We start from the raw sequence: 16,866 nt of genomic DNA on the forward strand, positions 1-16,866 counted from the left end.
TGTGGGAGTCTGTCTAATGCACACAGGTGACCCCTAAAAATAGAGATTTACACAAATCCCCCATTGTTTAATTGGATTTATTACATGCAGACATTTGGGGCACCAGGAATTATTAATACATTTAAAAACCAAAAACATTGCATGTTATAATTCCTATATTCAGTACATGTATATAAAAAATATATAATTGCAACTACCTCTATGCAACAAAGAATGAGGGTAAAAGGATGGCATGAAATGCATAACCAAATAGTGTCAAAAGTACATACGTTATTTTAATGTAACAGTGTATATTTCATTGTGTACTAAATCCATCTGTAAGACAAAGGCAGCAGCACCATATTAGTATATATAAAACATGGTACAGTCTTCTATACAAAAAAGTCCACATCATTAAAGGCAAAACCTAATGGTGACTGTTAAAGTGATAATTCACCCAAATTACATATTGGTTTCCTTTGGGTGAACTATCCCTTTAACAACTCTGGGGACCACAGTGAGGTGGGGTGGGATGTATGGTACTGTATATAAGAAATGAATAAAGATACTCTATGGGTTATTACATCATGTTCACTTTCACACAATCAGATGGTTCAGTCTGTTGTAGCTCAGTACCCACTTCAGCTTTAGTCTCTTGTATGCCAACCGCTCGAGGTGACCACACACTGTGACCAGAATGGGATTATCTTAAACACACAGGCAGACCAAGGGTGTGCTGGTCAGTGTCTCAAATGGCACCCTATTCCCTATATAGTGCACTACTTTTAACCAGGGCCCATAGGTAATAGGGTGCCCTTTGGGACGCAACCTGGTTTCGAGGTCACCCCTCCAAGGTCACACCACAGGAAAATATTTGTTGGCATGGCAATGTCATCCACAACACAAAATTATAGGTACTTCAACGTTTGAAGAGCTGACCTCATCACTTTATATCCAGATATTTAACTGTGAAAGCATTTCTTTATCCCAAAGTTGAACTTATGAGTAACAACTCAAAAGTAAAGTTGTATAACCAAACATTGAACAAGTCTCTCAGTTTTATAAAAGTAATTCCAAAACATTGACTGTCCTATGCATACTGTAGCCTTATAGCCTACTCCAGTGGCTTGGAAAGCAAACGCTCCAAAGCTCACTTTCGTTTGTTGTTAGCATTGTCCATTACACTATGTTTTATACAGTCAACATATAGCAAATGCTTTTCGGGTCATGCATTTCAGAATAAAGAGGTGAAACCTGTCGGTTTTCAGACATGAACAGAATAATTACACACGTCAATGTGTCTTAACCTAGCAAATATTCTGCTTGAATACATAAAAAACATTCAATTAAAACAATTCCACGACAATATATGTAAACATTATTCAAACAGGTGCATTGATTGAAATCCTCTAACAGTCATCTGAGAACGTCCCCTTCCCATTGCTATATAAAAGGTTGATAAATGCTATTATTTAGTGTATTATACAGAGCTTCTGATAAACGTGAGTGCGTGTGTGACCCTTTCTTTACAGACACACACGTGTCCTTGCTTGTGATGCATGGCAGGGTCCTCAGAGCTTACTGGGTCCTCTCCCTCACTCCCTGTCATCCTTCCATCCCTCTGTTTGGGTCGTCCCTTGCCCCCGACCCCCTTTACCCCATGAATGACACAGGAAGAGCAACGAGAGGTCACTGAGAGATCAGTGAAGGGACAGTGAGGCGTTGGACATTGCCACCTCACTTCCAGGTGGCGGTAGCTGGGCGAGGCCCGGTGCCCCCCTTCGCCGTTCCCTTAGACCCCAACGATTGGCCTGAGCGACTCCGTAGGTCGCGTTCTGCATTCTCGCTCAGCGCCTGCTCCTCGTCGTACCTGAGGAAGGGAGAGATAGAGGGAGGGAAGCAGGGAGAGAGAGAGAGGCAGGGACGGAGGGGAAGACAGAGAGAGGCAGGGAGGGAGAGAGTGGTGAGTGAGAGAGAGACGGAGGCAGGAAGGGAGGGGAAGAGAGAGAGAGACAGAGGATAGAGAGAGAGAGTACACTCTTAGAAAAAAGGCTTCCAAAAGGGTTCTTCGGCTGCCCCCATAGGATAACCTTTTTTTGATTCCAGGTAGAACCTTTTTTGGTTCTAGGTAGAACTCTTTTGTGTTCCAAGGGTTCTTCAAAGGGTTCTACTATGTGGATAGCCAAAGAACAGTTTTAGGTCCTAGATATCACCTTTTTTTCTAAGAGTGTATGTTTAAGACAGAGTACTGGTAAGAGCTACAGTGGGGTACGAAATGATTGACACCCTCGATAAAGATGATCAAAAATAGAGATATTTGGCCACACACACTAGTGGTGGGTTTGGCGTCGACATGAGAATGCATGAGCAGAAAAGAACCCAGTACCTACTGTAAAGTTTGGTGGTGTATCTTATGGGGCTATTTTGCTTCCACTGGTCGTGGGGTCCTTGTTAATGTCAACGGCATCATGAACTTTACCCAGTATCAGGATATTATTGACAAAAACATGGTTGCCTCTGCCAGGAGGCCGAAACTTGGCCGCAAGTGGATCTTCAAGCAAGACAATAACCCCAAGCACACATCAAAATATACAAAGAAATGGTTAATTGGCCCCAAAATCAAAAGTAGAAACCTGTTGAAAAGCTGTGGTTTGAATTGAAGAGGGCAGTCTATAAGCGCAGTCGAAGCATATCAAGGATCTGGAAGGATTCTGTCAGTGGAGGCTGCTGAGGGGAGGACGGCTCATAATAACACCCGGAACAGAATAAATAGAAACCATGTGTTTGATGGTTTTGATACCATTTCACTCATTCTGCTCCAGCCATTACCAAGAGCTCGTTCTCCCCAATTATAGTGCCACCAACCTGCTGTGGATTGTGTATGTAGGAATGGTCTAAGATCCCTCCCAAAGTGTTCTCCAACTCATAAAATAAGTAAAGATGCCAGATATAGGAAGTATAAAGACAATATAGTGATAACATCACAACACAAATGTAACTCTGAGGTAAAAGGCTGTGTGTTGTCATTCTGATCGGTCAGATAGCTAGCAACAATGACTAGAAGCTGCTATGCGGTGAATCGTAGATGGCTTGTTTCAGTTCATCTGATCCTAAATCAGTTCACGGTTAGAGGTATTTTCTCTAACCGTTAATCCTGGCTTGATGGACCAATAGTTTTAAAACGTCAAACCCTGCCCATCTGGCACTCCGGAATTAGATTTTTTGAAACAAATAGTGTTGTTTCTTTTTACCCTGGGCCACGTTCCGTAGTCAAATGCTGCAGATAGAAATGCCATGATTAGATCCAACTTGATTCCTTATTCTACATGTCAGAGAAGCATAGTATATTTCGATCTAAATATTCCAAAACGCTGCGTCCTGCTGAACACGCCCCAGGCCTGTTTTCTCCCTCGAGCGCTGTGATAGGAGGAGGGGGCTGTCACTCACAGGACTTGGTAGTTGCCCAGGGCCTCTCGGGGTGGGCTGCGGTTCCAGCGGCAGTCGGGAATGTCCCCGTTGGGTGTGACGATGTTGAGAGTGTCATTGATCAGATTATACTTCAGGATCCGGTCGTTGGCTGTGCTGGAGGTGAGCGACGGAGAAGCGTTGACCTGGAGGATAGACGCGGAATAGACACACACACACACAGCAGAGAGCACAGGTCAGGATAAGCATTAGTCATTATGTACACACGGGCCAGCATGGAAAGTTCTGTCCTGAGTATGAGTAGAGTACAAAGTACTGGAGAATAGTAACAGGCAGGAATGACCTCACTATTTCACTGTTTTCATTTCCTATCGGTCCCCATAGGAACTGGGAGCTGCTTATCAGGCAGGAAATGTACCACATGGACAATGTAATAGCAGCAGAGGTGGGTGTGGGTTGTAAATATACTGGCACACAGACACCCACATGGACAACTAAGAGAGAGAAAAATAGAGATCAATCCCAGAAAGACACACACACACACACACACACACACACACACACACACACACACACACACACACACACACACACACACACACACACACACACACACACACACACACACACACACACACACACACACACACACACACACACACACACACACACACACAGCTTGGTTGGAATCACTCCCTTGTTTCCCAGCCCTTGCAGACTGAGAGACTGCTGCAGGTTGGTTCCTCAGCTGTTATTCTACAATACACATTAATGAGGGCTTGGCATAGGCATGCCGGCTATTCTGCCCCGGGTGGCTGTACCAGAGGATCTCACAGCGGATCAACACTCCTACACACAGAGACGCTTAGTGAATACAGGACCAGGGAAACTTAAACGATCTACCAAAATAGATCCGTTTTTATTCCTGTTCAAGTCAAAAGTTGAATTCCTCTAGGACCCTCCGAGAATGTTTGACTTCATGTACTCAGCCAGACATTCACAGTGAGAAACCAATAGAAAGTAAACAACTCAGTATGCAAACAATGGCAGATAGAGAAGATTGAAGGAGTTTACAAAGTCATATCAACAGACAATTGTTTCACTGTGACATTCCTAAATCCTAAAAACATACATAACTGCTGGTGAACCAGAGTACTGTTTGTTTCCTGTACATTGCCGTGAGCAGGTTTTAGTCAAACACCTCAGACACAAACACACACACACACACATATACAAACACTCACACACACAGAGAGAGAGAAAAGTCAACCCTAAGGACATTAAACTTGATAGACGGAGAAAGGAATGCAGCACTGGTTTCCCTTCACAAACAATGCAGAACAAAGAAAACCTTTTGACACGAGGTCATCTTAGTAGGAACTAGACTTAGTGAGTAAATCTATAGCATGTTCACAATAAGAGAGACTTTTTTACTTCACGTTATGTTTGCCTATGTCATGTAATTACAGTGTGTGTGTGTGTGGGTGGGCGCCTCACCTCAATGAGCCATGGCTTCAGCTTGTCATCGATGATGATGTCATATCCATAACACTCAAAGCAATGTTTATCATTGTTCATGACGGGCTGTGAAGAGAGAGAGAGGGAGAGGGAGAGGGAGTGTTTAGAGGGGAAAGGGAAGTTGGTGTGTTGAGTGTGTGGGACAGGAGTGAAAAAGGGAAGAGCAGCTGCAACACAGCAGGGATAAAATGGGGAACACGTTTTTGTTTCAGTATGTGTGTGTGACCACTCACAGCGACAGCCTTTAGGGACTGCACCATGATCCAGTGGATCTGGTCAAACAGTCGGCTGGTCACCTCCTTCCCCCTGGTGCTCTCCAGGTACAGACGCAGGTTACTGACCGTCCACTTCCCACCGTGGACATGGTTATAGTCATCCTGCAACGTGTATAGATGTATTGTACACACGTAGAAATATATACACACAGAAACTCATATATTTATGTAGGAGACATTTCTGCCTGTTTTAGGCCCATTTAGTGTGTTGTGTATGTGTTATCTGTCTTGAAAACACACACACACACACACACACTTACCCCATGTCTCTGAATGGCCACATTGGTCAGGTGCACAAACATGTTGTCCAGTTCACTAGTGCTGGGGGTGTACTTCACTGTGCAAAACCGGCAGAAACCCAGTTTATACCTGGAAGCAACACAAAGGTCCAAATGGTCAAATACTAATCTGATCAAATGCTGAAGTTATCATTTATCCTAGTGGCAATATCCTTTAATGTTTTACAGAATTATGAAAACGTATATGCATACTGCACTGTTTATAATGATGTATTTGCATTATATGTAAAATACTGCCTATGTTTCTGTTAGTATAGGGACAATTAAGTTATTATCTATCTATTACCTATCACCTATCCAGTCATTTCAGAGCGGTAGGACTTGAGGGAAATGAACCCGGGCTGTAGGCTTTAGGTTAATCATAAACCTACATGTAACACTTGAGAGGTCGATAGGTGGTAACCAACACATAGAGACGCAGGTCAAACTTCTTGCCTCCGATCAGCAGTGGGTTGTCGATGTACAGAGAGATGACATAGGCCTCCTTGCCACTTGAGGCCGCTACAAACCTAGCAAACACAAAGGAAACAGAGCATCAGTCATTTATCTATGGACATCTTATCTGTGGACAACGGTGTTGAGAACAGCAGATTCCAGAGTAGTGGGGTAATACTACCTGTATGACATAAGACTGACTGTGAACAATGCAAATGCAAGCAAAGACTCACCTTTGGCAGCCAACAGGACATGTTTATCAGTAGTGTGTGTGTGTGTGTGTGTGTGTGTGTGTGTGTGTGTGTGTGTGTGTGTGTGTGTGTGTGTGTGTGTGTGTGTGTGTGTGTGTGTGTGTGTGTGTGTGTGTGTGTGTGTGTGTGTGTGTGTGTGTGTGTCAGCACTCACGTGGATGTACGGCTGTCTCGAGACCACTTCTTGATCTGGGAAAGTTTGTTGATGAGGAATATGCCTTTTCCCTGAGCCTTCCCACACGGCTTCATTATCCACGTGCTGGAAGGACTCTTACGGAACTCCTCCACAAACAGATTATAATCCGCCGGAAGCATGAACGTCACCGGCACAAAGTCTGGGTCACAACCAGAGAGGGAGTATAAAAACGCAGAGAAATATGAAAGGACAGTATTGATGACATTTGTTTAACGGCACAAAATAATGAGTGAGTTTAGCTGTTATAGCCCAAGGCCACTTCTAGTCAGAGCCCCTTGTAGCAGGTGCAACTGAAATTGAAATGTATCTTACATCCACATTTATTTACATATACTGTAAGTAAGCAGTGTGCGTGTACGCGAAAGATCATAACTGCCACCTAAATAAAGGTATTTCCCGTTTTCGTCTTTCTCGGCCAGCGGGCTTCCCTCCTTCTCCATATCTTTGCGGTAGCGTTTGATGTTCTTGATCATCAGGTCCTTCCTGGTCAGCTCGTAGTGGTTGGGGAAGTGGTTGACCATCTGCTCGTCCGAGAGACGGTAACCCGTGTCCACACTGAACACGTTCCGGATGGTCTGGACGCTCATCCTATAGGGAGGCATAGACGGATCATAAACAGGGTTTCTCCAAGACTGATGGAGATTCGCGGGGGGTAGTCAGTCAGGGATGGGATTTTTGTGATTAATCAGGAATTTCTGTTTTTCTGAATGACATGATCTGTTATTTACAGTTACACACCCTTGCAATTTGTCTAATTTACCCCTGAACGAATATCTAAATAATTTTTTTAACCGTTTTTTTATGTTGTCCTGGGCTGTGTTCAGTAGGCACAAATAATAGAAAACTTTTAAAAAAGAAGATGAGTGTTTTTATTGGACAAGACCAAGTAGTAACGCCTGTTTCAAAGCATTCTTCTCTCCCGTTTTGTGCCCACTGAACACGACCCTGATCTCTGTATGTGCTACACTGGTATTCATAAGCACCCACTGTGTATTGTCACTCAGAGAAAGCTCCATAGCTCTAATGACAGCCTACCAGTAGAAGTTCCAGTCCTCGCTCTCTGTGACCTGAGTCCATCCTCTCTTCTCAAAGTTGTTGATGAGTACGGATTTCTCAATGTCGGTCACCCATTTCACCTTATTAGCCATGGTTCCTCCTAGTCTCTCTCTCTCTCACACACACACAAACACACACACACACACAGAGAAACACACACCAATGCAAGCACAAACACACACGCACAGATGAGCTTAGCACGTGTAATAAACATAGGTATAACTAACCTTAATAGTCTATTGTTTTGCCCATGATGAGCCACTGCAGTTAGCTATCTCGCAAAAACACTGAATTCATGTGCTATATTCACAACTATCTTTTGGTAGCATGTTGGTGTCCTGTAAAGCATTGGACACAATCGCGTTATGTCAGCTAGCTAAGTATCTATGTATCCTTCCACACCAAATAACAGTTTTAGTTAGCTACCTGGAAATCGATCTTCTAATCTTCTTGTCAGACCACCGGTCACCAGACCCAGCTAGCTGGATCCACCCTGCCTGAGACACCTGCAAAGGATAATGATTTTCATCCAATCGTGATGTCTGGTTCAATCGCCTTCAAGGGGAATTTAATGCAAATTATAAAGGAGAAATCCTCAATTTATTGACTTCACCCATGTAATCTGCTAAAAGGGTGGATGCTAGTTATCTCTTATCTTGATTTATCGATCCATCCCAGTCAGCTGGAAGATGAATACCGTGCTCTTCCGGGTGAATAACCTAGCAACCGACGACGCGTCGAACTGTCAAATATTCCCCGCTATGTTCCACCACAGGGTGGCGCTAAATGCACATGGTCCAATTTTTAGCATGCAGAGACATTTTGCGCTTCATGATGCCCTCTAGTGGTTGTTGAGAGAAACACTCCTCAAGGATCTTCCTGGTGTAACTGCCATAGGCGTGGCTGTTGAAATGATGATTGTGGCAGTTACCTGAAAACAACAAGATTAAAGGACGCTGCTGTAAGTAGGAACATTATAAACAACTGTGAAATGTTCAAAACATGTTTATATTCGGGATATTGTTCTATAATGCCCATATCATTTGCGTTACAGGGCGGCGTCTACTTTAATCTACAAAATAGGTAAGTTTTACATTTTTGTTATTCTACAATGCACCTGTTCCTTTGTCGTCAGACAAGGAACATTGTGTCGACAGATATTGACTGCAGTACTGCTCTTCCATAGATGTGAAACTCGATGACAAAATATGAATAATGATGGGATCATTATCATTGTTTAAATATTTTACATTCAAATGGGGAAAATTATACTGTGTTTCTTGCTTTGTGTGAACTTCAAATCGACCTTCGGTTTGTTTGGTGAAGAGGATGACATCACCTTGTCTTGACAAACCCCTATCAAACATTACTATCCACAAATAATATTTTCCCCCAATTGTTATGATTTGATCATGCTGTAGAGCTAAGGCATATCTGATGTTATTAGCCTTAATACTATTATTCATTAAATAGTTAAATAATTCAAAGCATCTTTATTACCTATATTTTATGTTGTATATATTTTTATTTGCTAATTATTTTGCCGCTTTCCATGTTGTCTGTTGTCTGTAGCTTGTGAGGTATGGAAACACTTTGTTGCTTTTATGAATTTTGTCTTGCTGCTTTTTGTTCTATGTTGCTCTGTCTGTATGCTATGTCTTGCTTGTCCTATGTTGCTCTGCGTGTGCTCACTGTTCAATGATTATCTATATTGTAATTGTTTTTAAAAACCTGCCCAGGGACTGCGGTTGAAAATTAGCCGGCTGGCTAAAACCGAAACTTTTACTGAAACGTTGATAAATGTGTACTGTCCCTGTAAAAAATAAAACAAACTCAAACTCCATAAACTCAAGACTAATGACAAATCCATCCTTTCATTGGATTGGCTTGAGATATTACATTTGTAAAGACATTATGTAACTTTACAAAATCAAATGTATATTTTAAGATGACAAAACAAGGAAGCAATTGTTTTGCGATGGTAGCCGTTTGGTTGATTTGAGTAATGTAAATCCACCATTTGCATTGTGACTACCTCTCCAACAGGACGTGAGCAGAGGGACAGAACAGCTTCGGGACAGGTGAGCAGAGGGACAGAACAGCTTAGGGACAGGTGAGCAGAGGGACAGAACAGCTTAGGGACAGGTGAGCAGAGGGACAGAACAGCTTAGGGACAGGTGAGCAGAGGGACAGAACAGCTTAGGGACAGGTGAGCAGAGGGACAGAACAGCTTAGGGACAGGTGAGCAGAGGGACAGAACAGCTTAGGTACAGGTGAGCAGAGGGACAGAACAGCTTAGGGACAGGTGAGCAGAGGGACAGAACAGCTTAGGGACAGGTGAGCAGAGGGACAGAACAGCTTAGGGACAGGTGAGCAGAGGGACAGAACAGCTTAGGGACAGGTGAGCAGAGGGACAGAACAGCTTAGGGACAGGTGAGCAGAGGGACAGAACAGCTTAGGGACAGGTGAGCAGAGGGACAGAACAGCTTAGGGACAGGCGAGCAGAGGGACAGAACAGCTTAGGGACAGGCGAGCAGAGGGACAGAACAGCTTAGGGACAGGTGAGCAGAGGGACAGAACAGCTTAGGGACAGGTGAGCAGAGGGACAGAACAGCTTAGGGACAGGCGAGCAGAGGGACAGAACAGCTTAGGGACAGGTGAGCAGAGGGACAGAACAGCATAGGGACAGGTGAGCAGAGGGACAGAACAGCTTAGGGACAGGTGAGCAGAGGGACAGAACAGCTTAGGGACAGGTGAGCAGAGGGACAGAACGGCTTAGGGACAGGTGAGCAGAGGGACAGAACAGCTTAGGGACAGGTGAGCAGAGGGACAGAACAGCTTAGGGACAGGCGAACAGAGGGACAGAACAGCTTAGGGACAGGTGAGCAGAGGGACAGAACAGCTTAGGGACATGTGAGCAGAGGGACAGAACAGCTTAGGGACAGGTGAGCAGAGGGACAGAACAGCTTAGGGACAGGTGAGCAGAGGGACAGAACAGCTTAGGGACAGGTGAGCAGAGGGACAGAACAGCTTAGGGACAGGCGAGCAGAGGGACAGAACAGCTTAGGGACAGGCGAGCAGAGGGACAGAACAGCTTAGGGACAGGCGAGCAGAGGGACAGAACAGCTTAGGGACAGGCGAGCAGAGGGACAGAACAGCTTAGGGACAGGCGAGCAGAGGGACAGAACAGCTTAGGGACAGGTGTGCAGAGGGACAGAACAGCTTAGGGACAGGTGAGCAGAGGGACAGAACAGCTTAGGGACAGGTGAGCAGAGGGACAGAACAGCTTAGGGACAGGCGAGCAGAGGGACATAACAGCTTAGGGACAGGCGAGCAGAGGGACAGAACAGCTTCGGGACAGGCGAGCAGAGGGACAGAACAGCTTAGGGACAGGTGCGCAGAGGGACAGAACAGCTTAGGGACAGGTGAGCAGAGGGACAGAACAGCTTAGGGACAGGTGAGCAGAGGGACAGAACAGCTTAGGGACAGGTGAGCAGAGGGACAGAACAACTTAGGGACAGGTGAGCAGAGGGACAGAACAGCTTAGGGACAGGTGCGCAGAGGGACAGAACAGCTTAGGGACAGGTGCGCAGAGGGACAGAACAGCTTAGGGACAGGTGAGCAGAGAGACAGAACAGCTTAGGGACAGGCGAGCAGAGGGACAGAACAGCTTAGGGACAGGTGAGCAGAGGGACAGAACAGCTTAGGGACAGGTGAGCAGAGGGACAGAACAGCTTCGGGACAGGTGAGCAGAAGGACAGAACAGCTTCGGGACAGGTGTACAGAGGGACAGAACAGCTTAGGGACAGGTGAGCAGAGCCAGGGGTGTGTTCAACACTAAACTCTTGTGTTTCACATCGAGATGCCTAGTTATAACTGACATGACATGCATTAATGTAGGTCACACACACACATACGTGTGTTTATTTTCTGTATCACACACACACACACACACACTGTATCTTGAAACCTCATTGAGCCCATCCTGTGCAGTGAATCCTGAAGATGACATCTTTTCAGGATGAGGAAAGTTTGTGTCCACTGACCTGAATAATCTCCCCGGCAACACACTTCTGATCACATGACTCAATATTTACACAGGTAGATAATTATGGGCGTTACATTTATTATGACCATAGTCACACACACACAGCTAGGTGCACTGACTCACCTGTTAGCACACACAAAACTGTTGTCCTGACATGGCTTCCACATGATTTATGTGTGACACCCTGAAATTCATAACATGTGTGTGGCAAACTATTTTCTTTATCAGAAAACAAAATGGTGGAGCACAGAAGAGAACGACGCCGTGCCATTTCCCTCAGGGCTGGACCTAGTGAGGTGGACAACGTCACCCTGTCTGATGTGAATCTCAGGTAGAAGCTACGTCACCCCAGTCCTGACCTCTTGATCAGTTTACACAGACGATACGAGATAAGAAATTGTTACATTTCACTCAAACTCTGTCAAATCCAATTTTATTGGTCACATACACATTTAGCTGATGTTATCTCTTATGTCATATAGACATTCAAAGGAGGTATTCGAACCCTTGTTTTTTCCTCCATTGAAGTAGTCACTAATTTGAGATGATGGGTGAAAGCAAAATGGTTGAAACTGGACACTTTGTTGCTACCCAATCACTGATTACCTCAAGGAATAAATAACGCGTTTCTAATGTTTTGTGAACATAATTTCTGTACGTCCCTCCTTTAGGATCCATGCCAGGGCTGCCCGGGCTACGGGTCGTCAGCTGGCAGAGATGGGTGACAGACTGAACCGTGAATGGGCAGAGAGACTCCCTAATCAGTGGCCTGTGCCACAAACTCTCCATGTGACAAGTCCTGCCCATGCCCTGACTAGAAGCATCTACAGGTGAGAGGGCTCAAAGACCAGGATGTATTGTGCCAAACAACTAGTAAATCAGTGCTTATTTTGCACATAATAAATATTTAACACGCAAATAATGAAGATAATATGGTTAACAAAGATCTCATGTAACTCATTATCAGGGGGATACAAGGACAGCTTTGGGGAGTGAAGAATTTGCCTGGCGTGGCCAAAGCCTGGTTGGCCTCCTCTGTCCACAGGCAGGCTACACAGAGAGCAGAGGCTTGGGTAGCCTGGGTAAGAGCCACTAGCACACTTCCTATACCTACAGTATATACTTTTCCTCATGTGCATTGGGGGTAGGGGCCAAGGGTAGATTTGGGATTGGGGATAAGTCTCTTACTACTACTCATGTGTTGTCCCTTGCCCCTACACAGGTTTCCAGTATTGAACCTCCTAACTACCCTGGTTGGGCCAAAGCGACGCTTGCCACTGTGGCACTGGTGGCCACGGCAACCATTTGCACTGCATTGTGGAAGGAGTAGAAAGGCTAACCGTTGCACTGAGGGGGGCCTTGAGCTGGACTTCTGGCTACAATGTTCTGTGTTAGACAATTTCCTAATTGAGTGAGATTTTTAAACAATTTTTACTATAGACTTTAATTTAATAAATAAATAAATAGTGTGTTATTGAATTGATTGTGCTGGATCACGGTTTTTATAGTCTTATCAACTAATGCATGTTTTAAAGACTGTTGCTGGTCTGCAGTATTTTCTATGAGGATTGGGCCTGTTACTGGTTAGACATTTAATTGCCACAACTATCTTATGTAGCTTATAACACCATTAAATGGAAGTTGGAAAAATATTTTTTAATGACTTGAGGAAAAAATTAAACTTGAGAAAAACCAAACTGACTTGACTCATAAATACCAGGTATTTATTTATTGGTGCAAGGTCACTTGAATGAGTTCATATGGACAGAGTCATTTCTGTCACATTGAAGGAAGTATACTGTAGGTAATGTATGTGTGTCGGTCTTCAGTAATGATTTACTCATTTTGGGTGTCATGACGTGGCCCTCTTCGGATATAGCAAGCACCAACTCTCTCTCACCACCTCTCTCTCTTCCCCCTACACCCAGGCTCTGTTATCTCAGATTGTAAATTCCTGGAGGACTCTCCCTCATGCAGTATAGAGAGAGAAAAGGTCACAGTAGAACAAAGGAACTTCTACCTCACAGAACTTGAGAACTAAACAATATCCATGTTTTGTGGAGAATACAGCTACGACCAGTCCATTTTGTTAGTTTGTGATCTCATTGAGAGACAATACAGCCACATGACCATAACCTTGCTTATACAAGAGTCTCTGTTATGAGATTTGCATCTAATGATTGTTTAAAATGAATGAGTAAAGATTAAACAATTTGTGAAATTATGTAATGTGATTTTAAACTGTTTAATGAAAGAGAATCCAATTCCTTTTAAAGTTAACTAAGTCACTGGCCCGCCCCATGAGCACAGACAGTGATCTGGCGTCATAGGACAGCCTTTTCTGCTGTTCCGAATAAAACCTCCACCTAGAGAAGCCCACTTCAGACCAAGCGTACCTCGATTACCTTAGAGGGCTTAGGTTTGAGACGGACGATTCCAACAGAGATCATGACGACACACTGAGCGTAAATATATATACTGATTGCAATTATTCCTGAATGAGTGAGCGTTCATGTGCAAAGGATTAGCATTTCAATTATTATAATTATCAACTGTGTAGTGTCTTTTCTCTTTCCCGGCCTTCTCAGCCACACCCACTTCCTCTTGTTTACCAAGCCATCATACCGGGTTTAGCCCACATCCTCTATCTACTGTTTGTTTTATGCATTTCTGTGATTATTTAGTTAGTAAATAAATGATTAAGACAATTGATGTATGGATGATTTATAGTAAAGGCTGGGATCGTGCAGATAACCAACGATTTACGACTTTTGGAATGAGACTAACGTGAGGTAAAGAATGATTCATTAATTAGAAGACTAATTGATCAGATATTAAAATATCTGAAAAGTTATTAGGAAAATTCTAATTTTGTAATCTGAAGATTTTCCTTGGTTACTTCCTAGTTAATTACATTTACATGATTAGTTTAATCACATAATAATAATTACAGAGAATTTATTTGATAAAAGTCTTCACTTTAATGATGCCAAAGACAAGACATGGGTGATTGTCAATGGGTGTATACTGTACAGTATGTAGACTGTACTGTATTGATACGAGTCTCTCCACAAATCCATGAGTCCCGTCTTACTCCTCAGACCATAATCCTCTCAGTCATCGTGGGTGGTGACGTCCACGTGTGTGTAGCTCTTGTAGGCTTTCATGTTGCACTTCTGCAGCGTGGCCCCCAGCTGCTTCCCGGGGCCCACCTCGTAGGTGTGGGGGAAGCTCTGACCCTGGGTCCTCTCAAACACCTCGTGGAGGGTCTGCTCCCACTTAACTGGTGACACCAGCTGCTTGGCCAGCTGCCTGCGCACGTGGCCCTCATGCATGTAGCGCTTGGCGTCCACGTTGGAGTACACGTTGATCTCGGGCCGACGTACCTAAGTTGGGATGGGCAGAGAGACGGGTTTGGTAAAGGATTTTTCCACGCCTTTACATTTATTTTGGCATTTATTTTGGGAAACTGTAAATGTTTTTAAACAGACTTATACAATTAACAATCTGTCTGTGGCCCATGTTAGGAATCAAATCTTGTAAACTCCACCATACTTCAACCAACACGACTGGAGATATTCTATACTTGACGTATGCTGTGTACTGTAACGTCCTGGCTGCACAGTACATTGACCAACTGGAAATTGAAAATATATTATTGACTGATTGATGAAGTTCCGTACCTCCACCTGTCTGAGGACATCTCTCAGGGGCTCGGTGGCAGACTCCATCAGCGCCGTGTGGAAAGCCCCACTCACCGGGAGCGGCCGCGCACGCAGGAAGTGAAGTTTCCTCGAGTTCTGTTGTAGGAAGTCCAGTGCCTGAGGGAGGGAGGACAGGAGGAAGTGTCTGTGACTCATTCCCAATGTCAATTCCACCCCTAGCCCCTTCCCTTAACCCATTTAGGTATATCTGAGAAGTAGGCCTATTGCCTGCTTGACTCTGATCTCAAATACATGTGAGGTACGTAAATCCAGGATGTTGTGGCCCAAGAGAGTGACCCAACTTCAAAGAATAATGACTCCCCATCCATCCACTACCTCTTTGTGGCCAGCGATGACTCTCCCGTCGGGGAAAAGGTAGTTGGCCACGCTGCAGACGGGCTCCTTGATGCCCAGGCTAAGGCAGTGCTCCCTGGCTTGCAAACAGGCATGTTTGTACTTAGCCTGGGGCCGTCCCATTACCGACAGCATGCCGCTAGGGATCAGCTCTGACGCGGTCTGCATGGCCTCTGCCCGCACCTTCACCGCATACAGGGCTGTAGGATGAAAGAGAAAACTATGGCGACTTAGAATTGTTTACCGTCTGTTCATAATTAAGTGTAGCACAGCATTGGATAGACTGTTGAGGCTCACCTTCTGTGAAATCCATGGCACCAGAAAACACCAGGGCTGCAAACTCTCCCACACTAAATCCTGCAGCAGCCACACAATTCTCAATGGCCTTGAGATGGATGAGGTCGCATATGATGGATGACAAGATGTGCGATGAGTTTTGTTTGTGGAGAAATAAAATAATATAATTAGTATAAAACATCAGGGTGTCTTAGGCTGTATAGTTAAACATATTTAATGTATACTTTGCCATTAAATGCACACTTGTAACTATTTAAATAAGATGCAACTCACACAGCATCGGCGCATAAGCGGCTACAGACATGGCAACTACTATGTGGCTTACCGCTGGGTTTTCGTGGTTCAGCCTCTCCACAGCTGCCAGTGATGTGACAAACACTGCGGGCTGACAGTGGACTGTCTTCATCAATTCCTCCTCTGGTCCATCTAGGCACATAGACAGCAAGTCGTAGCCCAGTATCTTCTGCGCGACGGCAAACATGTCCTTGACGTTTCTGTATTTCAGAAGCCCGCGACCCATACCCACGAACTGACTCCCCTGCCCGGGGAAGAGCAGCACAGAACTCTCGCTCGGTTTCCTTTTGGGTCTCCGTTGCTCTTCCTCCGTGGGCTCATTCTCAATGAGTTGGTCTTTGGTCTCGGGTGATGTTTGTGTCCCGTTCTGTGAGCCATACTGATGGGGGTTGTTTGACACTTTCCTGCACAAGAAGGGAAATGACCTAAGCTCCGTTATTGAAGATGTCCTCATTTTGAGGAGAGTAGCGCCTCTCATGTTGACTGATACACCTTTTCGCAGGACAACCTTAATGTGCATAATATTGCCACATGCAATCCCTAAATTTGGTGTCCCCTGAAGCGGTTCGTAAGTTTTTATAAGTTTACGGTACTCATATTATACACTCCCTGAGACTATCAATCGACGCAGGGCGCAGCCATATTGTTTCGGAAAGAAAAGTCGCTTTCAAATGACGTAGAACGACGGTCAGTGTTTGGGCGCGTTGCAGATTCACAAGATATCACACAAATAC

General features: G+C 44.6%; 2 protein-coding genes across 3 annotated transcripts; both read right to left on the reverse strand.

Moving 5' to 3' along the window:
- Positions 1–58: 58 nt before the first annotated feature.
- On the reverse strand, positions 59–8,147 carry LOC139379293 (polyglutamylase complex subunit TTLL1-like). Of its 2 annotated transcripts, XM_071122095.1 has the most exons (10): positions 7,862–8,147; positions 7,415–7,550; positions 6,759–6,967; positions 6,338–6,518; positions 5,869–6,006; positions 5,459–5,567; positions 5,157–5,300; positions 4,903–4,989; positions 3,427–3,590; positions 59–1,849 (listed from the first exon to the last, which is right to left on the reverse strand). In XM_071122095.1, exons 2-10 carry the CDS (start codon positions 7,525–7,527, stop codon positions 1,717–1,719), a joined length of 1,278 nt encoding a protein of 425 aa, XP_070978196.1. In that variant the 5' UTR covers positions 7,528–7,550; positions 7,862–8,147; the 3' UTR covers positions 59–1,716. The 2 variants fall into 2 exon arrangements, with proteins under 2 accessions (XP_070978196.1, XP_070978197.1); XM_071122096.1 differs by lacking the exon at positions 7,862–8,147 and having other exon boundaries at positions 7,415–7,608.
- Positions 8,148–13,198: 5,051 nt separating this feature from the next.
- On the reverse strand, positions 13,199–16,800 carry LOC139378454 (malonyl-CoA-acyl carrier protein transacylase, mitochondrial-like). Its single transcript, XM_071120644.1, has 5 exons — positions 16,164–16,800; positions 15,839–15,926; positions 15,524–15,741; positions 15,167–15,304; positions 13,199–14,869 (listed from the first exon to the last, which is right to left on the reverse strand). Exons 1-5 carry the CDS (start codon positions 16,650–16,652, stop codon positions 14,597–14,599), a joined length of 1,206 nt encoding a protein of 401 aa, XP_070976745.1. The 5' UTR covers positions 16,653–16,800; the 3' UTR covers positions 13,199–14,596.
- Positions 16,801–16,866: the final 66 nt, after the last annotated feature.

This window comes from Oncorhynchus clarkii, chromosome 21 (assembly GCF_045791955.1).
Source record: "Oncorhynchus clarkii lewisi isolate Uvic-CL-2024 chromosome 21, UVic_Ocla_1.0, whole genome shotgun sequence".
NCBI lineage: Eukaryota > Metazoa > Chordata > Actinopteri > Salmoniformes > Salmonidae > Oncorhynchus > Oncorhynchus clarkii.